Source organism: Melopsittacus undulatus, chromosome 6, assembly GCF_012275295.1.
Source record: "Melopsittacus undulatus isolate bMelUnd1 chromosome 6, bMelUnd1.mat.Z, whole genome shotgun sequence".
In the NCBI taxonomy this organism is placed as follows: Eukaryota; Metazoa; Chordata; class Aves; order Psittaciformes; family Psittaculidae; genus Melopsittacus; species Melopsittacus undulatus.
In genome coordinates this window covers 40,404,155-40,427,236 of record NC_047532.1, presented here as the reverse complement: position 1 = coordinate 40,427,236, position 23,082 = coordinate 40,404,155, and the positions used below count along the sequence as shown (strand labels likewise).

Below are 23,082 nucleotides of genomic sequence, written 5' to 3'. Positions count from 1 at the left end.
GGTTGTTCTTTATTTGTTCATGTAGGTTACATTATATAGGTTATGTAAAGAATTAAACTGATACCTGCAGTTATCCCAGCTTTGGAATAGTGCATATTTACTGTAATTTGACAATGCTTTTCCCCTTTTTTTGTACCATCCTATTAAATATAACATAGGAACAAAATTATAGTATCTATGCAAAGATCAGTACAAAATTAAGAACTTGCCCTAGGAAACAATTATTTGTGAAGTGCCCTGTCAGTACATTGCACCAGCAGGAATTTGTCAAATTCCTTATATAGGTTCCAACCTCCAGCTGTGAAACCTATAATAGAAAACCTGGTTTTCAGTGTATTTATTTCTTTGAGATTCTTGCTCAGGCATCTTGTATCTCACCTAGTAGTGAAGAAGTAGAAATCCTCTGCTGTAGTAAAAAGAGCCTTGTAGTTTGGACTCTTCTTGCCTAGGAAGTTCCTGACTGGTGGAAATAATACATGTTTAGTGGAGATAAATTCCGATATGTACTTAGAAAATCTGACCTGCAACCTATTCCCTAGAAGAGCAAGTGAGAAAATATCACAGCTATGCTTTGTTTTACTATTCTTAATCAAAATTTTATGTTGCAAATTATGGGGTTGTATCAGAGAAAAACATTGCTGGACCAACCAGTAAATGAACTAGAAGGGGAGAGGTGTAGAAGGGAGGCATTTTTAGCTGGTTTTGGCCCTCTGAGGGCTATTTTAAGGCATAGCCAGCTTTGTTCCAGTATTTCAAAGGTTAGCACACAGAAGGTAGCTGTGAGGCTGCACTGCCTCAGATAAATGTAGAGACATGGCTTGGAAGTGCAGGGTGAAGACAGGAAAGCCAAAGCCCAGAAGTGGTGCAATAGCTGTGAAAGGTACAGAGCACTGTGGTCCTGAAACCACAACCTGTTGCATTCTCTTTCTCCTGTCTTCCTGCCCTGACTATGAGTTTGTTGTGCAGGGTTTCCCCCCACTCCCAGTTGTTAAAACACTAGGAGGGGTTGAAAAAGGTACTCTTGCAGATGAAGAGGTGAAATGGAAAATGTTACCTCTTAACCTGTTTGAGGTTTAGTTTGTTTGCCAAAAAGACTATTTTTACCCCTGATTGTGTGGGAGGGGAAACCCATTGCAGATTTTCATCTCTCTGTTGAGTTGCTATGGTACAGCCACTGTTCCTTTTGCAATGTAATTTGGCATTCACTGTCTTTGGTGCCTAGATAAAACCATTATTGTGGTGCTGCTATTATTTTTTTTTCCTTCTCCAAAAGCTTATTTTCTGGTGACTTCTTAAATATTCATTATGTGCTTGTTTTGTTGCAGAGGAGTTGATAGATTAGTTCATCTTGACTGATGTCCTTGACGTTAGAAGATAAATAGCAAAGTAGAGATAGGTGACAAGGACTGATTAGCATGCAGCTTCTAAACCAGAACATAAACACTTATAGATAAGCCAAGCCTGCAAAATGCATCTTGGTGGAATTAACAACACGTTTTGAGGTACAGGAGTTTTCTGTGCCTGCCAAGATACAAATCTTCATTTGATGCTTCCTCTTGAAGGTTTATGTTCACCAGTGGTTTATTTCTCAGAAAATGAGTTTCCAAGTTTCGAAGGAAAAATCACACATTCCGTTAAACAAAGTAATGACTCTTTACAAGAGTGCAAATTATAATTTGGGCAGTGAAAGATACTTTTGTTAAACAGAGCTTAGACAAATGTAATTGTACACTTGCAGAAGTTTTACTAAATATTTTTCCTTTACTGCAGACTTGGTGGACTGTTTCAGATAATGATCTTTCAGTCTAGTGTGTGGTGAGGAAAGGGTAAATAGGGACTGATGTGCCCTGTTCCTTGTGAGAGACATCTGAAACTAGATGTTCAAAACCCAAGCTGAATTAAATGCTGTTTTACTGGCAGCTAAATGTGGGATTTTCTGCCAGAGGATATTCGATGTCCTAAATACACATGGATACAACAATTAGACAAATTTGGTGTACACAAAAGAACTGCAGGCACCTCAAACAGTCTTGGGGAGTCATAAATTGCTGGGAGACAGTGCCAGAGAAATACTGTAAGCTGACTGTATTCTGTACTAGGCATCTGCTCATGTCAGTTCTTGAGAGGTGGCATAGTTGGTCTGTTGGACCACTGGTATGACCAAGAGTGGTTGTCATACTGTGAAACCTGGAAATAAGGTTATCTCTGCTTTGTGTGACCAAACCTGGAGCAGTCTGTCCCCTGCCATGCCACCCAACATTGCAGGTGATTGGCAGTTGTCCCTGCTGCTCTTTTAAAAACTGTGCAAGCTGGCACTGTCATAAGAAATTGTTGCACACCCTGTCCCCAACTGCTAGGTCCTGCTATCCATCACCCGCAGCATTAAGAGCAAAGGGAAGAACAGTACAAGAACAAGCAGCAGAACCACCTCTTCAAGTTGTATTCTCAGCTCAAAGGTCTTGTTTGTAGAGTTTGGCAAAAATGTCAGAGCATCTTTCCAAAAATCACATGCATTCTTTTGTAGTCAGTAACGTTTGGGGACAGCAACACACTTCATGACATACTGCATGACTGAAGTACCTGGGCTGCTGAGGATGTTGGGGGTTGTACTATGAGTGGTCCCCCTAAAGCCTCAGCTTGTTGCTTTTTGGCTGAAGCGCTGTATGCAAACCACTTCTTCATTCATCTCTAGACTATTATATGGGTATTTTGACTCAATTAAGGAAAATGCATAAATGCATTTAAAAATCAGTGAAGGTTAAATTTTACTGTCAAATGGAAATGATTTCCTGATGAGCAGTCTCTGATACCTTCACCTTACAAAGAAGGATCTGACTGAGCTTTATACTTTTGCTATCCAAGCCTTTCAGATGATTTCTTATGTTCTTGCCTTATCTCTGTAACTGGGGGGTGAAAAAGAAACTCAAACCCCCCCAATCCTCTTTAGATTATATGGATATTCTGAGTATGGCATACATCTACTTGCTGTTAGCTCATGCTTACTAAGAAATGCAGGATGTTATACCTGACTGTTTCATTGTGCAGTCTGTGGGTCTTTAACAGTGCTGTGCTGGAAAAGGATACTGTTACCCAGGCTGTACAGAAAAGAAGGTCACAGAAAACTGGGTTGTCCAAGTTTTTGGAACAATTTAGGAATGGAACTCAGGTTGCATGTCTTGGCCTAAGCAGCCTGTCTTGTGTGCTTCTGCATCTTTGAAGCTGTCCTGTGCTTGCACATCTCTCTTTGTTTCCTTATTGTTTTTACAAACATGGAAGGAGAGAATGAAAGCATGGGAAAATGCGTATCTGCAAACCTAAGAAGGAAGGAGGATTTGGTAGCTTTCATGTAGACACACCATAGCTGACTGTCTCTGTAAACAAATCACAGGGTTATCACAATTACGTTTATGCAACAGAAATAACCCAGAATTCAGGCATGCAAAAAAGAACAAAAGTTACTATCCCAAATGATGCAAACAGTCCTTTCCCCTGTGACCTCATCCCACTTGCATTTTCCTGATACATTATGTGCCAATGCTCTCTGGGTGTGCTGGAGGTGGGTGGTGGGTTTTGTACATAATACTTTTAAAATAAATTGTCTACAAAATTTGTCTTTCAGTTGTGTATGAGCACAGGTCAAGATTAGAAAAGTCATTACAAAAGGAAAGGCTTGAACATAAGAAAGCAAAAGAAGGTAAGAATGTGCTTTTCACTTTAACGTTTAAGATTGCTTGATTATTTTAGAAAGTAACTTGAGATGGATTTTGTTTGATTTTAAACAAGTTTTCAGTGTGTAACACATTAGCGGGACCACCTTGGCAGAGCTGTGGTGATCTTTTAGTAAGTCTCTTTGCTTATTTAATCCAATCTTTTTAAAAGTAATAAGCTTTTTAGTACTTCTTGCAGATCCCTGCAACATAACATAGTATACACAGAGAATATATGTATATGACATACATAAACTTTACATATATGTGGAGTGTGGGCATGTGTAAATCCTGTTCTGGCATGCTGCAAATTTAAAGCTTGTACCAAAGCCATGGGATTTTTTTCCCTCCATTCTGTCAGTGTAAAATTAGAATCTCAATCAGTATTTTTACACATGCTTACATACCTTATTCTAACTAAAACTACATTCAAGGTGTTTGTGCAGGGGAAGTGTTTGTACACGTCCAATTTCTTACACATCTACCTTCTATGAAACTTCAGCAGAATGCAGTCCCCTGAATTTTCTCTGAGTCTTCTGTTGCTCTAAATTCATCAGAATTTCCAGAGTAAAGCCTGTCCTCTTCCTAAAACTGAGGACTAAGACGCTGAATTAAAATAACTACTAAGCAAAGATTAAAAACGAGCGAGGAATTACTCTCACAATGCAGTTCTCGATGGCTTTTTGGTGCCATCTAGTGTGGAGCTGTCCCATTGCTATGTGAAGCTGAGTCAGTGTTTTCAAATCCTGAAGAGGATAAAGGCACAAAAGAGGAATTTTTTGTTTCATTTAAACTTAGCCTAGACTTTCACTTTTTTTTAAAGTATATAGGTTTTTATCCTAAGACAAGAATACACAATTTATAAATGTCCTTTTCCTTTTGAATGATACTACTGGGCCTGTGATGTCTTACACCTAGATATGAAACTGTTTAATGAAAATATTTTATGGAACTATGAAATTCTTAAATGAAAGTATTTTTTTTTTCAAAATTTGAGCATTTTGTTAAATGCTCTGTAGGGTTGGGTTTTTTTTTAAACTCTTGGAAAATTAACTGCATAAGTATCCAGATCTTAGGAGAGTTTATATATGCAACAGTTACATTATTTAAGTAAAGTTTCTAATTTCCTGGGGTTTTTTTCATCAGTGCTTTCCCTTTCATGTTATAGATTTTCTTGTTTATAAACTAGAAGCACAGGAAACACTAAATAAAGGAAGGGTAAGTCATCATTCCCAATACTAGTTCTTATTAGTTGATGCTATTTGAGTTGCAAGAAAAGAGAATGCTGTGCAATTTTAACTTGTCAAAGGAAAAGGTCTTACAAAATACTAATTGAAAGAGCTCTGGCTTCTAATCTGCATGTTTAAATACACTGCAGTTCCTGATTGTTTGAGCTGTAGTAGGAGATACTTTTTTTTTCATAAAATTAATTTAGAAAATATCTTCCTGTTTATATATGGTAGTTCAAACATAACTTTACTGTTTTTAAGAGGAAGAAAGAATAAGAAAGCACTGGAAATCTTTTTGTGGCTTAGTTCACAGAGAAAAGGACAGTGACAACTTTCTAATGCATGGCCTTTTAACTGCAAAGTATAAAAACATCACGAAACTTTGTTTTATATACCAAATGCTGGAATGAAAGCTGTATCTGGCAAAAGACCCAGAAACCTGTAGAGAACTCTTTATAAAAGCAAGTAAATTAGGATTTTATGACTACTATGTGTAGAAACTGGGGAGTAGTTTGTGAGCTGAGTAACCCAAGTTAAAAAACATTGCTGCTGCAGTAAGTGCAAAGTGTATGTTCTTGCAATGTTCCAAAGCAAGTGGAAAGTTTTGTTTCCTTGGGGAGTTAGGTCCTTTGGCTTGTGACTCCTAAATAACTGCATGTAGAGAGATTAGAGGAATGATGGTATTACTCTGTTTAACACTATCGTTTTCATTTTACAGCAAGACTCAAATAGCCGGTATAGTGCACTGAGTGTACAACACCAGATGTTGAAGGTAGGTAGCTGAGATAGCCAGTTTCACAGGACACGGCTCTTCTGCTACATCAGGGAGACACAGCCTCGCTGGCTTCTGGTAGTTCATTCCAGAGTGTCAGTGCATTGATGGTGCTTTCCTCTTACAACCGTACTGTTAAAAGATTATTTACTACAGTTTTTCCTAGTCAGGCTTTCCAGTGGGTAATTTAATCTTATCGAGTGCGTTACTTGTATGGAATGCTGACTTGTCAGACTTTACATAGTTTGCATGTAAGGCATTTCTTACATACATACAACAGCTCCTAGTGGGACAGTGCAACAGCAAGGTGAGGTGATGCAGCCCTAGAGCTGATTACTCACTGCAGAGATCATTTTGGTTTTGAAAGGAGCTGCAATTAACATGCTTTGAATAATAAACTTCTTGTTATGAATGCTTCCTATTCATCTGGACTCACTTAACAAATTGCCAAAGACAATATTAGCTAGATATGCAGATACAGCACTCTTCCAGTGTCCCAACTTGGTATTTGCAGAGTCAACATGAAGAACTAAAGAAACAGCATGCTGACCTTGAGGAAGATCACCGAAAGCAAGGAGAAGAGTTTAGTAGAACATTCAGTGATCACAAGGAGCGATACTTACAACTGCAGCAGGAAAAAGAGCAGGAGATCTCTAAACTGAAGGGTAAAAGTAACCTGTGTCTGGCCACCCATATTAAAATGTGTATTTGTCATTGTGTTTCGTGCGATGTGAGACAGAAAGGCATTTTCTCTGTTCTTGCCAACAGGTTATTCATGCATCTTACGACTTCTAATAAGTTACATTTTACTGATGATTTTCTGGAGCCTGTTTCAGAAATGTATTCATATGTATGCTTCATGTTTCTGTCTATATTAGAGAAACAGTAGGAAACACATCATGTAAAAGCCCATCAGGTGTCACAGACTGGTTTATCCAGTTTTGCGTTTTTAGTTCTAAGACTTGTGTAAATGTGGAAAATAGGTTTGCTTTTTTTTAATTCAAAGGCAGTGTACGAGTATTTGCCACTTCAGAGATTTAATTGTGCCTCTTTATGAAGTGACTTTATATACTTTTTAGACCTCATTTTATGTATATATCAGCTTTTATGAAACATGTTGCACTATACTTAGATGATGAAACTCATTTGGTTTTACTCTTGATATCCAATTTCTTATTAAAGAGATTCTTTGCAGTTCTCAGGCCTCTTCAACCCTAATTACACAATTGCATAGAACAAAAGGATGGATTTTCCCCATGAAGGGCCTTCAGCCACTTTCTACCATGTGTCACTAATATATGAGTTAGTTTTGGAGCTGTCTGCAGTTTTGTCTGCACAGTATTTTGCAGGCAGAGGCTGTGTTAGTTCTGCCTTGGCACCATACCAGTGAAGTCAGCTCTTGGACTGAGCTGGATTGCAGCCTAGCAGCTTGGAGTGTGGGAAGAGCTTGCCTTTGTCTGTTTACAATATACTACATCAACATAATGTAAGAACTGGGAAGAGAAGCCCCTCTCCCTTGTCCCAGAACGTAAAGTTTTTTTAGTATGCTGGCCATCTGGGCACCTCTTCCAAAAGAATAGCTTAGTTCCTATGACATGAAATTCTCACTCACCAGATGCGATGTGGGGGAAGAGAGGAGGGTGGCTTCCTCTCTGCCCTTTAAAGATTCACATTACCGTAATGAATTTTGCTGTCTGCAGTCCCCAGTGTGAGCAGCGATGCATAATTCCAGTTGCAGACTGGATGCACTAATATAAAATTTAAATAATTGTTTATAATTTTATGCTTGAAAATATAAAGCTTTTTATAGGGCTGGTTTATATATGTGGTTTTTACATATATAGTTTATTTTATAATGTGTGTTTATTTTATATGTGTGGCATTTTATGTAGTTTGTGTTATAGTCTTAATTTTGATGCTTAGTTTAGTAGTATAAATCTGACTGGATTTAAATTCTGGATGTAATTTCTTTTAAACAGAATCCCTTTATAACTTACGGGAGGAGAACAGACAGTTGAGAAAAGCTCACCAAGACATTCACACCCAGCTACAAGATGTCAAGGTAGGCTTTGCTTTGAGAAGAATTTTAAAGCCCATTATGAAACTGAGAAATTTTCTTGAAGTTCTAACAAGCCAGAAATGGGCCATGCTGAATTCTTGTAATTCCTGTTATGTGGCAAAAAGGAGAGAATTATAGCTGCACTGGATTTCTTGTCTTGTGCCACTTGCACTTCAGGTACATGCTCATTTAAAGACCACAAAAACGGGGGGGGGGGGGGGGGGGGGGGGGTAGAAGGGAGAAGTATTTAGTAAAGAAGTTGGAAATTTGTTTTTGCAAGTTAAAAATTGTGTTCTAACAAACTAAGTTTGATGAAATTTATGTTTTCAAGATTTTTTTTTTTAAAACTGTTCATCAACAGCTACTCCAACTTTTCTTAAGTTTATTTCAGTTATGCAAATCCTGGCCTTCAAGTTTTCTTTTCTAAATAAATTGAATTACCTTCCTAGTTCAAAATCCCCCAGGCTACTTAATTTACCTTTAGAATGAACTTTATGTGAAACATGTAATGTTCTTCTTTTTGTGTAGCAACAGCATAAGAATTTACTCTCCCAACACAACCAACTTGTAGTGACATTGGAAGACCACAAGAGTGCACTAGCTGCTGCACAGGTCAGAAAGGAAAGCAGCTTCTATTAGCTCTAACCTTCCTAAAACTTCTTTTAGTTCAGCTGACTGTAATGTTATGCATGTAGCCTTTCGCATGGGGAATCTGCAGCTAGCACTATGCTGCACACTGTAGGGAAATGCATGACTTAAAGGGCTCTCTTAACAATAAGCTGCAACAGATCATAGGGCTGTCAGAAAATAAAAGCCTTGTGTTACAGGCCCAGAGTGCATGTGTTACTGATTAAAAAAAAAAAAAGTATCTCTGTTTCAATGAGAGCTGTCAGATACCTTCCTTTCTCTGTCTTCTCTGATAAAACTTCTGTTAGTTTAATATCCCACACACTGACATTCACAGGTATCCCTTATAAAGACCTGGATGCTGGTATACTATAAAGTCTCTTTCTGTGTAGACTGAAAGGTTTATAAGGCTACATATAAACCATGTATATATATACATCAGTGTAGCAGAGGTATATATGGAGGAATGTAAAAAATCCAGGTGGAACCCAAAATAGTTTAAAACAAGCAGCAATATTACCTTTCTTAAATGTCATTTTCAAGTGAACTATCTATGAAGCACAAGCTTTAGTAGGCTACTGCAGATTTAGTCAGCTGTGCTACTACAAGCTGTGTAGGCCACAGGGAATCTGAAAGTAGTAATAATGTTGGAGCAGAGGAAGACTTTTGGTGAAAGATTGGAAAGAAAAGTAATGAAGCAGTGGGAAGTTATTTTTATTCCTGACTGATTTTCCTCATTTAAGTATTTTCATGGTCCTCAAAATCATTTGCAGCATTGAAACATTGGCTCTTCCCCCTGCCCCATTTTCCTTGTTGTGTATGTCAATATGTATAGATATTAAAAAAAAAACAGGGAAAGACCAGGAAAGTCCCTCATAGAGTAAGAATTCTAATTTTCACTAAAATATGCTGGCAGCTAATTTTAAACTCTTCTCCCACTGGCCACGTTAGATACTTGGTATGTATCTGCTAACATCTGAAATTCCACAAGGGCAGATGCAGGGTTCACCAAATCCAAAGGGAAGCTCCATATACTTCTGGCTTTTATTCAGTTTTTTAATTAGAAAACCCATGTCACACAAAGCCTTTCTATCTGCCATCAGAATGCAGCATTTAGAGTATGGAGAGCATTTCCTTAAGAAAAGATTGCACATTCTTTCAGAACAGAAGATATTTAGCACAGTTGCATGGCTTCTCCTGTAAACCAGCTATAAAAAGTTCAGAAAGGGTTATTGCTTAGAAACACAGCTCAATAAATGACACCTCTATATCTAAGTGTATTCTAGACATCAAATATCAGTAGTCAATACTGCACTAATGAATTTGTGACCTGAATCTTTAAGGCATTATAATCTTTGTACTTTTTCATTGCTCAGACAGCAGACAGATTCATTATATATTTTTATAAACTCTGTCTTTCTGCCAGTATTAATGCCTTTAAGCTATGGCCTTGAATTGCAATGTTCAGCTTAGTGACTCATGCAGCAGAATGGAGTACTTGAATTCTGATCTGAATGTGTACTGTTTAAATGTCCCAGCCCATTATCCTCTCTGCACAGTCAGTGAGTGGGGGGAAACAAGTAATCAGAGTAAGTATGTGTTATTTTAGGAAGTTAGTCTTAATGTTAAGTAAATATTATTTTTTTCCTCTAAAATTTCTTATTGGACTCTCCAGCAGTTAATCAGGAAGCAGAAGTATCCCTCTGGAATGATAAGAGTAATTACTTTGCATTCTGCTTTGCTTTTAGGCTTGTCTGTTTTAATGGATGCCATAGTCTTTTGAAGATGCTTTGAGGTGCGTCTAGCTTTGGAGCTGTTACGCATTGCATCATGTCAATCTGTAGCACTGTGGATATTGTTTTGTATGAGTATTATGCATTGTACACCAATGCATCATGCCCGTCTGCTGTACTATTGATTGCTATGATATCACATAACACACAAAATGACATACACAGTCACTGAGTGGAAACTGTAGCCAGGTTTTAACCTGAATTTATAACAGGATTATGAAATGCACCTCTGCCTTCAGAATGGGTAGTAAATATACCCAGTGCCTCCACGGAAACAACAAAGAAACCCACCTTTTGTATGTGCAGCTGGTCATCTCAAAAATCTTACTTTACAAGATCATGTTTCTTGTACCTCTGCTGTATAGATAGGGACTAGTGCACCAGTTAGCCTGGATTCTTATACTGGACCTTAAAGCATTTTAAGAATACCCTCATCTTGTATGAAGTTAAACAGCAAATCAAATTACAACATTTTACTACTCCATTTCAGGAAGATGTTAGAAATTTCCTTTTTTTCCCTCTTTTTTTTCCTGCTATTTTTCCTTTTGAACACCAGTGTACTATGATTTTCTTTGCCTCAGTTCTATATGTTGGCTGTTGTCTTGTGTAACACCTGTCTAAATGTTGAAAATTTGGCATTTTCATTACATGTATATATACTTACTTTAAGACTATTGTTTCTGAAAGAACTGCACTTCTTTCTGCCTTAAAGAAGTTGTGTTTTCAGTTGCCCTCGTTTAGTCTGCCAGGAAAACTGCATCATCCCTTTTAGATAATTCTGCTGCTTGTCATGAATAAAACAAGTTGTTGACTTTGTCCCACAGAGACTTTTCTAATACACTTTGTGTGCATGTGCACTTTGGCTGAAGAGATCATGATCAATGTTATCTAGTGTGTGGAAATGACCAATTTTAAAAGCTCCCATCTCTTCTTCTCCCTCATATTTGCTCTCATGTGAATATCGAGTCTTTCTGCCACGTGTCTTGCCAGCGAGTTTATTCCAAGGTGACTATATTTTATTAAGAAACTAATTTTGACACCTTCTAATGTGTTGACTTTAGTCCCAGGTGGAGGAATACAAACAGTTGAAGGATACACTCAACAAAATACCAAGTTTCCGACAGCCTGAGAAGTTAGAACAACCAAATGATCAACCAGAGGTGCGAGTGCCATCTCCCAGCAGTGACCTCCCAAGGCACCGTGAAGCTGCGACTGAAGAGCAGAAGGAGGTATGAAGTACCGTCTGGCTACTGACCCTATAAGAAGGGGTTCTTATTCAGCAAAATACTAGCTATGTGCTTAGTGACTATTAGAAACTTATATTTAATTGTACGAATTAGTCAGTTCTTGAGTAAAGTACTAAGGAACAGCTTAATCTTAATGAATGAGAGAAAAATATATTCACAATGTTTTCTCACATGGCTGTAAATGCACTTAAAACTGGCTTATGTAGCTGCTTTAAGTTGCTAAAATACAAATTTTTTGATTAAGCAGTCTGTAAGACTTCAGTTATCTCGTGTTACAGAAGAGCTTTAACAGGTTCTGAAGAAATTGACTTTGTGAGTTTTTTGACGTTTCAGTGGCACACTTACAGTCATTATAGGCACACCTAAAGTCATTATGTTTAAAACAGGCACATTGTCCACTGTTCAAAAAGATAAACAGCAAAGTTGTGGGTAAAGTCTAAAAGTTACCAAATCAGTTGCGGTTTTGTTTTACAAGAGTTCTTGGCCAGCAGAACCTACGGGAAACAAAAATACAAAGCTTCCCTTGTAGACACAGAATTGTAAGAGGTTTTGTTCCACTCCAGATAAAAGGAGGCTTGACCTACTTTATGATGCAGTTGTGCAACGCCTTGCGTAGCTGTGCAGAGCTGAGAATAGCATGTGGCAGGATGGGTAGCTTCTTCTAAAGCAGGCATTTGGCGATCCTGAAGACAGGTTTGCTACTGCAGTCTGGAATAAAGGCATTCCTATCTGGTCCTTGGCTCTCATGAAAATATGAAATCCATATTCTATGCACACATAATCTTGTGTATGTTTTACAGAATGAGAAGCCACAAGAGAGAGAACAAATAAATACCCAGGAAAAAGATGACAGAGCTGAGCCTTTTCATCTGCAAAGAAGGCCTAATGAGGGCCAGCATGCCAAAGAACTAAATACTCAGGAGCAGCAAGAAGCTGGAGAGGGTGATGAGCAACATGTTGATCAAGTTGAAGAGGAACGCAAAAAAGAACTCGAAGAAGAAGAAATGGAGCAGGCAGGTCAGCCAGAGCACTTAGAGGAGGAACAGGATCAGGTTCCAGAAGAGCATGAATGGAAAAGACAGGAACGGAAAGAAGAGGAAACTAACATGTTGGGTGATCATGTTCATTCAGAGGTATGGAGCTCTTGGATTAGACTTGCTGTTTAAATGGAGGCATCTCTTATGATTGCTGGCCCTGTATTGCAGTTGCCTGTTTCTAGGTAAAATCAGTGTCATATTTACAGAAAGTTTGGGATTCAGAGCACATCTTGGTTTTTAGATAAAATTGTCATATTTGTAGAAAATTTGGGATTCAAAGCACTTGTATGCATAGGATTCAGGCTCAGCTTCAGCACACATATACTGCAGTGCTGTCCAAATGCAGCTCAGTGAACATTAATTCTGCTGATAAAAAGTAACAGATGGAAAAAAAAGGAGCAGTCAGGTTGAATTCCGTCTCCTTTAAATTTGAGGTTGATGGAGAAGAAGATAGCTAATGAGGGGACTTAACTTCATCACTTTGATAGAGAGCTGTCCTGCCTTACTAATTTGATGCATCTTGGTAAATTGCAACTTGTTTCCTTGTCAGATATGCCTACCTTCTGTAAATACCTTTCCATCTAAATGTTTGTTGTTGTTTGACAGGAAATTTTAACTTCAAGATTAACATGACTAAAATAGCTAGGGGAAATCAGTGCGCAGCAGTAGCAAGTCTTGCTTTATGCAGCTCTAAATAAAGCCAGCAGATCCTGGGTTTACACTGCAGATGCATCTCCAGTGGAAAATATATTTTACTGATCTCACCTTAGGCCTTGTTAATGCTCACCTAGCAGAATAACTGCAACTCCAGTGTGATGAGAAGCTGTTGTTGAAGAGGTGCAGTGGATTAGAACACTCAAAACAAGTTAAGCTGTGAAACTGGAGTTAAAGTTACTGCTGACTGTAAAAAATGTGCAGTGCCTCACTTAAGGCTCAGAGAAACCCCATTTGTTGTCTTAATTGCCAGCCATCAAAATTTACTGACAATATATTGGGTTAGTTATTATTATCGATGTCAAAGAAAAGCCTGGCTGCCCCCAGCCCACCATCTCCTCTTCCTTCCCCATGTCCTCCACAAATACCCCAGCACTTCCAGTTCATGTTCAAAAAAATAATCAATCTTTAAGCAGTGACAAGAAAACTTAAAATAACTTTGATGTAATTTTGCGCATTGCATGTTGGGTCTTCCTATTTTTTTCCCTCTTGACAGGCTTCTGCATGCTTGTTTCTGATCAGTGAAATTATGATTAATCTATGACTAACATGTGTCTTTGGCAGGTAACATCAGTGAAAGCTGTAACAAATAGACATAAACCAGCTTATGGACAGCAACTAGAGCAGCAACACCTTGCAGCCAAGAGAGCTGAGGAGGCCAGTGAACTACGAGAATATCAGGAATCACTACACCAGCAAAGACTGCGAGGACAGCTGTTACGGCATCAACAGCTTCAAGAGAGAGAGCTTCAGCTGCAAAAACAGGCAGAACAAGGAGAGAAACTCTATAAAAGCCATCTAAGGTTAAATTCTTTTACATGAGTTTGTCATGGTCTGTGCTCTAGGTTTTATGGCATCCACCATACCACCTTTAAAAAGAGTGTGGTTGAATGCTATAAACCTAGACTACCCAGAAATTAAGTTCAGTGCGCCTCATCTACTTTCCAAGGATAAATCTGACAGCTATTCTACGGTTTTTCCTTCCTGTTTTCTTTCTTCCACTTCGAAGCCTGTGAAGTCTGGAATGCATATTGCCCTGCACATCCTTGGAAGAGGTTGGGAGTTTCTGGCTTACAATGCCCCTTGTCTTAAAGCTTGCTTTAAATTAGTAATTATTTTCCACTTAGCAGCAATTATGATCTTGTAGTACTGAGGAGCTCCAATATGAGATATTCATTTACCTAAGCTAAAGTTCCTCTTAATTGTGAGACACTATTTTAAAGTAATTCCACTAGGACTTTCTGGACAAGAGTGACTAGTACTATTTGCAGGGTAAAGACAGAAGCATGATTTCAGGAGAAACCAACACCCTATTAGTGTTAAAGTTACTGTGATTGCAGTTATATCCATTTTATTATATCTTCTGCATGCCTTTCACCCTCTGTCATGCTTCCTTATGCTTCTGCTTATTTTAAAATTGTTAGTGACAATTATTTGTCTTTTTGAGTGTTAAGCCCATTTTCTTTGCTGAAATACTGAAACATTAACGTGACCTGTGTTCTAAAAGGATTTTGGTATGAGAAACCCTTTTTTAAATTAATAGTCAAAATATTCAGTCCTGCAAGTAAACACAAAAATTCACACAAGTAAATCCCTTTCAACATGAAAGCTAAAACTGCTTATTCATCAGAGTAACTAATTGTGTAGTCTGTCTTTAAGACCCTTTATCTAAGAGGGGTCCAGTTCATAGTATTGATACTTCAATTATGGAATATACTACCTTAGGAGTTTTACAAATACAAGGCAGATCCCATCAATCTGTAGAATTACAGAATACTTTGGGTTAGAAGGGACCTTTAAAGCTCATCTAGTCCAGTCCCCTGCAGGGAGCATGGGCATCTTCAACTAGATCGGTCAAGCATGGCCCCTGAATGTTTCCAGGGATGGGGCATCTACCACCTGTCTGGGCCACCTGTGCCAGTGTTTTCACCACCCTCGTCATAAAAAAAAATTTTTCCTTATATCTGGTCTGAATAGCCCCTCTTAGTGTAAAATCATTAACCCTTGTCATAGCACAACAGGCCCTGATAAAAAGTTGTGCCCATCTTTCTTATAAGTCCCCTTTAAGTACTGAAAGGCCACAATAGGGTCTTCTTGGTACCCATTCTGGCAGGAGTTGGGAAAGACAGAGATCCAGTAAGATTAAAGCAGAAACACACATTTTGAAACTGAAATGATGTATTGGCGTTGAATTTTCTCAGCCAACAGGCTCATTATGATAACGTGGACCACGATATTGTACAGGGGGAAGAAGAGCAAGGTATTCAGGAAGAGGAAGGAGGTAAGATAAAACTTATGTCCCTAGCATACTCAGAGGTTCCCTGTGTACTGTCTTTCATGCAAGATTTTAATACTCATTTCATGTCCAATTTGGATTCAAGTGAAATACAAAAATGCAATTTAAAACCAGTAGCTCATATAACACTGGCTGAGCTGACTGAGTGAAGTACAGGAATTACTAAAGATCATATCCATATTTCTGAAAGCAAAAGTGTCCTTTTGATTGAGCTACTAGGATGGGCTCTGCCTATGATTTTCTTTGATCCCTTCAAATTATATAATCTTTTAGTGCCAAGTTTCCTACTAGCAGTAAACCAATTCTGTTAGCATTACATGTTTAGATAAAATTTTTAGGTAAAAGCTACCTGCTCCTAAAAGCACATGTGGAAGTTGGTATATAGGAGGCTTTTAGAAAGGCTAACCAGAAACTGCTGTAATACAATAATAACATAAAAAATTTGTCAGCTTACGAACGTGACAACCAGCACCAGGATGAAGGTGAAGATGATGATCAAAATAATGCAAATGAACAGCAAGAACCAGAACATCAAGTAGAAAATCAGCAGGCTCATCAATCAGTGAGTATGAATTAAGATGCTATGGATTGCAGTCATTACTGGAGTAAAAACCCAGAAGTCTCATTTAACATAATTGTGCATTACAGAAATAAAATGAAGCGGAGATCTGGTAGGAAGGCATCTAAGGTCTATTTAAAGTTGTCCTTACTGATTTGGGCAAAAATAAAAAAAAAAAAAAAAAGTGCTTCCTTGTTTGAAGCAAGTTGCTTTTTTTTCTACATGCTTTTGATCTGTACGTGGAATAAAGAACTGGAACTTAGCTGGGACTTGAACAGCTAAGCTTAAAAGGAGTGGTCAGTCAGTGGTGATGGTGTTTTTCATGCTATCCTTAGTTGCCAAGGTAAGAGCCAACTCAATAGCCACAGAAACCAGCTGAAGTCAGTACAGAAGAAGTGTGAGATCTTGCAAGAAGATGTACCTCAGCACTGAGCACAGCTGTCGTACCAACTGTACAGAGATCTGGATGCAGAAGATTGCAGTCCTGTACCATCCCATAAGTTCTACCTTATTTGGTGGTGTGGAACATGAAGCATATCATCTTTATCCCCCCCCCACCCTCCTCAGCAAATTAAAATGTATAGTATTTCTAAGGCATCTTTTACTTGTCAGCTATAAAGATATCAGAACGACTTTTACTGAATGATAAGCAGAAAAAAAAATACATGTTTTCTGAAGGCAGCATGTGATGAAAAACAAGTGTTGCTTTCTCTTGTTTTATTACAGACAAGGTCAATATTGTAGGGCAGGCTTATACTGAAAGATCACATCAGCTCTTTTGAGCCATGCGTATTTCAACTCATCTTCTTTTACCTGCCCTTATCGGGCATTGTCAGTTGTCATATAGTCAGTAAACAAAAGTAGTTTAACAGCCTCTGTGAAATAAGTAATCAGATTCAATTAGGTTTTTAGCAGACACATACCCATGCTGCAGTTCTGTCTCTGTTACGTGCTGAGATACCTTTCAGGAACTGGCACTTCTATATTGGCTACAGCTTAATCTAGTGAATCCTGATGCCTGTAGGAAGATTCCAGCTGGTTTCAGTGGGCATGGAGTTGGCTCTAATGTGCTAAGATAGCTTTTATGTGAAATAGAATTTGACTGTGAGGTGAAAATACATATTTAATATTAATTTCTGAAAACTACAGAAGGCAGCCATGGAAGATGTGAATCCTGCTGATGACCCCAACAATCAGGGAGAAGATGAATTTGAAGAAGCTGAGCAAGAGAGAGAAGAAAATGTACCAAATGAAAATGAAGAGCACAAGCAAACCAGTCAGAAACAAGAAAATCCAGGAATGGAAGAGCACCTGGTGGTCAGTAAAGGGAAAGGACCCCTGTATTTACCTTCACACAAGCCCCTGCGAGAACACTCATTCATACAATTGTCATGGTTTTGCACAAATCCTTTGTACACTACTTCCATGCCATCACACTCAATCGACTGTGAGTAGTGATGCCACTTTTCTTCTATGGCCATTCCAGTGAACGCTGCACATTTCAACTGTGTTAATACTGTAAACTCTTGGCAGAGATAATCTGTATTTTTATGGCATTAGTCTTTAGTCGCATGAATATTTTGTTGTCTTCCTGCTTAATATGGAAAGTCTTGCTTTATTCTGTGAAGTGATTTCTATTATAATCATTCTTCTGTCTACTTTTTAATTTAAGGCAGTTCTAAATCATGTAACTGTGCTATCATTAATGCTAATGAATGCGCTATAGCTTCTTACACTATTATTGTTACTTTAGCTTTACACAAAGTTTTATTTCCAGAACAGGAAGCTTTAACCTTCAGTCTTCTAAAAGTTAATAGGCATGCACAGAGAACTCAATTTTTATATGATCTTTCTGCAGATGGCAGGAAATCCTGACCAGCAGGAAGATAATGTGGATGAGCAATACCAGGAGGAGGGAGAAGAGGAGGTAAGAAAACAGACATAAAGTATATGTGGATTCAGGTCAGAGCACATATCCATTAACATTCAACCCTGGTATCTTTTATAACTGGAAGATGAATCCAAATTGCTTTGTCTGACTAAGAAACCTGTGCAGTCTTTGCCATTACTTTGCTGACCACTTCTGGACATATTTAGTGTTACTCATGCTTATATACTACAATCCATTAGTCTTCCATGCAACACGGTATTAATTGTGCAATAATTAATAAGATGAAGCCATTCACAGCACAAGGTGAAATTGCTGAAAACTTCAAGCCCTTTCTGAAGGTCACTGAAACTTCATTAAATTTGCATCTCTAGTCACATACTGTTGTTCTGGGCAAACTACTTCCTTGGCCAGTTACTCTTTAGCTCTGGGTTTGATTTATCTGTGCTCTTCCCAGGCAATCCAAGTTATGTAAGCCCCCACTGTTCATAGGGTGGGTAGGGAGGCTGTCAGCACTGTTTCTTGAACTGGAGGAGAAAAGGAAAGGACTTTTTCCTTGGTATGGTTAATGGCATGCTCATTATGCATGCATTAGCATAAGCCACCCTGCAGTCTTCAGTACATACTTAATTGCTGTTTTCTTTTAAAGAAAATTAAAAATACACAGATTATTCCTGTACTTCGTAGATTCAGGAAGATTTGACTGAAGAGAAGAAAAGAGAACTGGAACACAATGCCGAAGAGCCATATGGCGAAAACGACGAAAATGTAAGTACTTTGTAAACCCCCAAACTCTGTGACATGACTAAACACCATAACTGTGATCACCTCACAGTGACATTATATAGTAATCATTGTAGCTTGCTTTAGATCATAGACTTTAATATGTCATGCTGTCCCAACTTCCTTTTGCTCATCCTTCCACCTGCACATCCGTTCTTGCTGCCTGGAAGCCTTTGAAAATTTTTCCTCTTTCTGTCTATCAGTTCTGACAACTCCACTGACAGTCATTTCTCCCTTTCCTTAACTTCATCTCATTGCCCTAAAATACATTTTAAAGAACTATTAAGGCAGTAGCACTGAATCTGTGGTTTGGGGTTCTTTGTGTTTGTTCCTGCCACCCCCAATCAGGCGGATGAAAAGAATAACAGAGGGGCAGATCAAGAGCAAGAAATTCAAGAAAACAACCGGAAAGAAGTTCATGAAGAAAATTATGAGGAGGAAGAGGAGGAGGAGGAAGGCAGAGCTGTTGCAGCAAAAACTCATAGACGAGGGGAGATGTAGTCTCCCTTTTTTCAGCTTCCAAAGTCCTGGTTTTGTTGTTTTGGTTTTTAAAACCCAACAACGTTTTTAGGATATTTAATTTCAAAAAAAGTTTGTTTTACACTTTTTACTTTTCTATTAGATGCTCTCATACATTTATATGAATATGGTATTTTGATACTCTAGATTAGGATTTCTTTTCTCTTAAAGCTGTACATAAACAGCCATCATATAGGTTTAATTCTTGTAATTCTGGGCACATTTTATAAAGGCCATTTTGGAATACGCTTTCACCTTGTCCAAGCCTGAGACATTTGGTCTCATTTCAGACACATTCAACACCTGAGGGAATATCTAGTGCCTACACCCAGTTGCCATTAGTCATTCCAGCTCTCCCTGTCTTCCATGACACAACTTCTGTGACTAACGGCTGGGACACCTCCTAGCCAAGGCACAATCTGTGGTGCTTGTATGGGCTCTGGGGTACTTCCATTAATTAGAATCTCGTGAGATTCTTCAAATCCTTGAAGATAAGCACATGCCTAGCTCATTTAGAACCAGGCCTAACCAGTGCAGAACACTTACAAAGTATGCAAGTTCTACAAACCTTCAAAATACAGCCAGGTTAATAGCTGTTAATTCTGGCAGCTGTTTATATACAGATAAATTATGCATTTATTTTAATGAGCAAACCTAGGTACTGCAATTACATGCACTACATAGCAGATAATGCAAGTGGTGGTATGCTGAGATGTGAACTAGAAACCAATTTAGACTTGAAGAGCCATTATGCCAAATCAAAACACTACAGCTGTCACATGAATGAAGATTTACAGAAGGAACAATTTTGTTCTCCTAGTTCATGTATTAAAATATTTGACCAGAGGAATGTAATTGCATCACCTCTGTAACATGCCTTCTGGAAACTGGAGAGAAGGTAAAGGTGTGTTGACCAAATTGCTGTGATTGGTGCAAGATGTTGAACTAAGGCTTTTAGCTCCTTTTACTTATTTATTTTTAAGTCTGTGCTGGAGGGATTTCTGCATCCCTGAGTGTGAAAATAGCTGAGAGACAAATACCATGGAATCTTTTTGAACAGTGAACATCTCTAGTACCACATGCCGAAACGTAGAGGTGGGGGAAATGATGCAAAACCTGTGCCTTGGTAGGCTACTATGAATATAATCACAGTGCACAAGTAGATACAATGTTTGTATTGGTACAAACCCTTGTTATTTAATGTATGTTAAAAGGAGAATGGGAATCTGTATCTCCCAGGCTCTGCCCCATTGCTGGAAATGAGGCACACTGTAGCTTCCCATCAAAGTGTGTGATAATATATAAAAGAAGAGGGTCTAGGATTTTCCCTTGTTTAATAATGATGCATAGCAATGGTTTTAGTTTAACTTCTTATATGAATGTAATTTAATTCATTTTTCTACTAACTGAATTATATTGTATTTTATAATTGGTTTCCATTCTTTGCAGTTTTCCTAGGTGTCCCAGACACAGTGCTTACATTTCATGGGAAGATTTTTGTCAGCAAGTATTTTGGGGTTTTAAGCTACCATAAATCAAATTTATGTATAAAAAAAGTTTACATGATACTGTAAAATGTATAATATGTACATAATCTTCAGAATACAATTATTTTGGTAAATTGGCCTGTATTTTTAATGTCATGCTTGCAGTATTTAATTATTTGAGACATAATAAAACTTGACTACAGTCAATAAACTAGAATGTAGTTACTGATCTTTCATACATGGTGGTTTGGTTTAGTTTGTTAACAAAGCCCAGCAGAGAAACAGGACGGAGCTGCACCAGCATTTCTGGCAAGAAGGAGCAGGGTTGGAACCAACAGTAACGGCAGCTTTTGCCTTCTATAGATGCATTCATTCAGTAGTCATTGCAATTGAAATCCTGCTTCAGCTAGAGCAGTAAAGCTTCTTGGCCTTTTGCATCAAGCAGATCTGTGAGAAAGGTGGAGGGATGAAGGAAGGAGAGCCCAAGCCCATTTCCACACACTTTTCTCCCTAACAGGACTAGTTATGCTCCCTTCTGCTTCCTCCATGGTCTGGGAAGCCATGCATGCTGTTGGGGTAGAGCTCAGTGATAGCAGGAAGGCAGCTTTTCTTCCCTGGGAGAGGGAAGAGACAGCCACTGAAGGTGTGGGCACATGCCACAGAGCTGCCTTGTCACAGCACTTGGAATGAGCTCTATACTGCAGGTACTTACATTTGTGGGTACAGTTTTGCCTGGGCAGATGTGGGGAACAGACTGCCTTCTACCACATTTACTGTGCAGAAAAAGCCACTTCCAAAGTCACCTACAGGGACAAAGTTATCTACCAGCACAGGTTCTTCACACCAAAATAAGCTCATCCTTTTCTGCAGTTGTTTCAGGAATTCACTGGCTACTGGTGCCATTGAGGTGTTCATGTGTCCTGCCCAATATCCCTGGGCACACAGCATGTTCATTAATCAGCTTTGATGATGTCCTTTTGTTTATTGTCAGGCTGTATGCCTCTGCTTGGGTAACTTGTGGCTCCAGCAAGAGTCCAGAGAGACAAACAACTGCCGAAATAGGAATTTAATTTCAAAAATCAGTAACTGCAGAATAAGGCTTCTATTGTGTACTGTATGAGCCAGTATTCACAGCAGATGCTGTATTTGCTACAGCAAGCATAACAAGTCTACATCTAATGTGATTAGGACAAGAAAGTCCTAACAAAAGTCTGTTTTTGTCCTTAGTCAAGGGCTTGTTCACTTCAGAAAAGAGTTAGTTGACTGAAGATCAGCTTTCCGAGTAAGGCTTCAGGTGTGGTTGACAACAACCATGTGTAATCTTTGTAACATGCCTCAGCAACCACTTGAGCAACAGCTAAATCTACTAAATACCAGTGGGCTAAGTTAAGAGTGGCTCTAACCCAAACTGAAAAGAGAGTTAGATAGCTCTGCTTTAAAGTGAACATTAGGAAAATCTCTTCGATTAGGAATGAGCACAAAGATACACTTGTCATTGAAGTACAGACTAGTTTCTGACAAATTTTATCCACTTTTGCCACAGGTTTTCATGACAAAGGAGCTGCAATGCAGTCATTGATAAAAATGACCTTCACTCAGCTTCTCAAGGTTGAGCACATAAAACATGTTTACTCTGTGCACAGAACTTCTTATTCTGCTACATGTAGGGAAAATAATTTATATTGTTACACTTAAAATACTAGCAGGGTAAAAGGAATGGGAAAACCAAAACTGCATATCCAGAGCAAGAAAAAAAAGTTATCTTCAGTACACTTGACATGTCATCAGCCTTCAAACAGGTTTCCTTTCTCTTCCATAGCTCTTGGAGGAGTTCTTTGCTGGTTCAAATGCAAAATTATCATTTCATAGACTCATGGAACGGTTTATGTTGGAAGAGACCTTAAACATCATCTATTTCCAAACCCCTTTTCACAGGCAGGGACACCTTCCACTAGACCAGGTTGCTCAAAGCCCCATCCAACCTGGCCTTGAACACTGACAGGGATGGGGCAGCCACAGCCACATCTGTTCCAGTGCCTCACCACCCTTGCAGGGAAGAACTTCTTCCTTATCTCTAATCTAAATCTACCCTCTGTCAGCTTAAAACTATTCCCCCTTGTCCTATCACTACATGCCCTTGTATTTTCTTATCACCATCACTTCTAAGGGGTCATGATGGCCGATTTGGGAGAGACACAGCCAAAGAGACAGATAACAGCCAAGGGCTATTGTGAGCCATGTGCACCACCACCTCCCCTCCATAATCCTGGTCAAGGTCTGATGCAAACCACATTTCTGTAGATGGGATGCACACATGACTAGAAGTAAGTCATCTTACTCTATAAAGAGTGAACAGCTGCCGGGG

The 23,082-nt window shown here is 38.7% G+C and overlaps 1 protein-coding gene across 2 annotated transcripts in view; it reads left to right on the top strand.

The window, feature by feature from the left end:
• Positions 1–20,934, top strand: part of GOLIM4 (golgi integral membrane protein 4) — a 31,767-nt gene extending 10,833 nt beyond the window's left edge. The window contains exons 2-16 of one of the 2 annotated variants that reach the window (XM_005146869.3): positions 3,620–3,694; positions 4,876–4,925; positions 5,655–5,708; positions 6,223–6,373; positions 7,688–7,770; positions 8,296–8,379; positions 11,249–11,416; positions 12,235–12,567; positions 13,750–13,988; positions 15,387–15,466; positions 15,931–16,043; positions 17,190–17,357; positions 17,899–17,967; positions 18,616–18,696; positions 19,060–20,934. In XM_005146869.3, coding sequence (XP_005146926.2) covers positions 3,620–3,694; positions 4,876–4,925; positions 5,655–5,708; positions 6,223–6,373; positions 7,688–7,770; positions 8,296–8,379; positions 11,249–11,416; positions 12,235–12,567; positions 13,750–13,988; positions 15,387–15,466; positions 15,931–16,043; positions 17,190–17,357; positions 17,899–17,967; positions 18,616–18,696; positions 19,060–19,212 — 1,901 coding nt within the window. In that variant the 3' untranslated portion in view covers positions 19,213–20,934. The remainder of the gene's footprint in view (positions 1–3,619; positions 3,695–4,875; positions 4,926–5,654; positions 5,709–6,222; positions 6,374–7,687; positions 7,771–8,295; positions 8,380–11,248; positions 11,417–12,234; positions 12,568–13,749; positions 13,989–15,386; positions 15,467–15,930; positions 16,044–17,189; positions 17,358–17,898; positions 17,968–18,615; positions 18,697–19,059) is intronic. The other variant, XM_031047110.2, reaches the window with a different exon arrangement.
• The last annotated feature ends 2,148 nt before the right edge of the window (positions 20,935–23,082 follow it).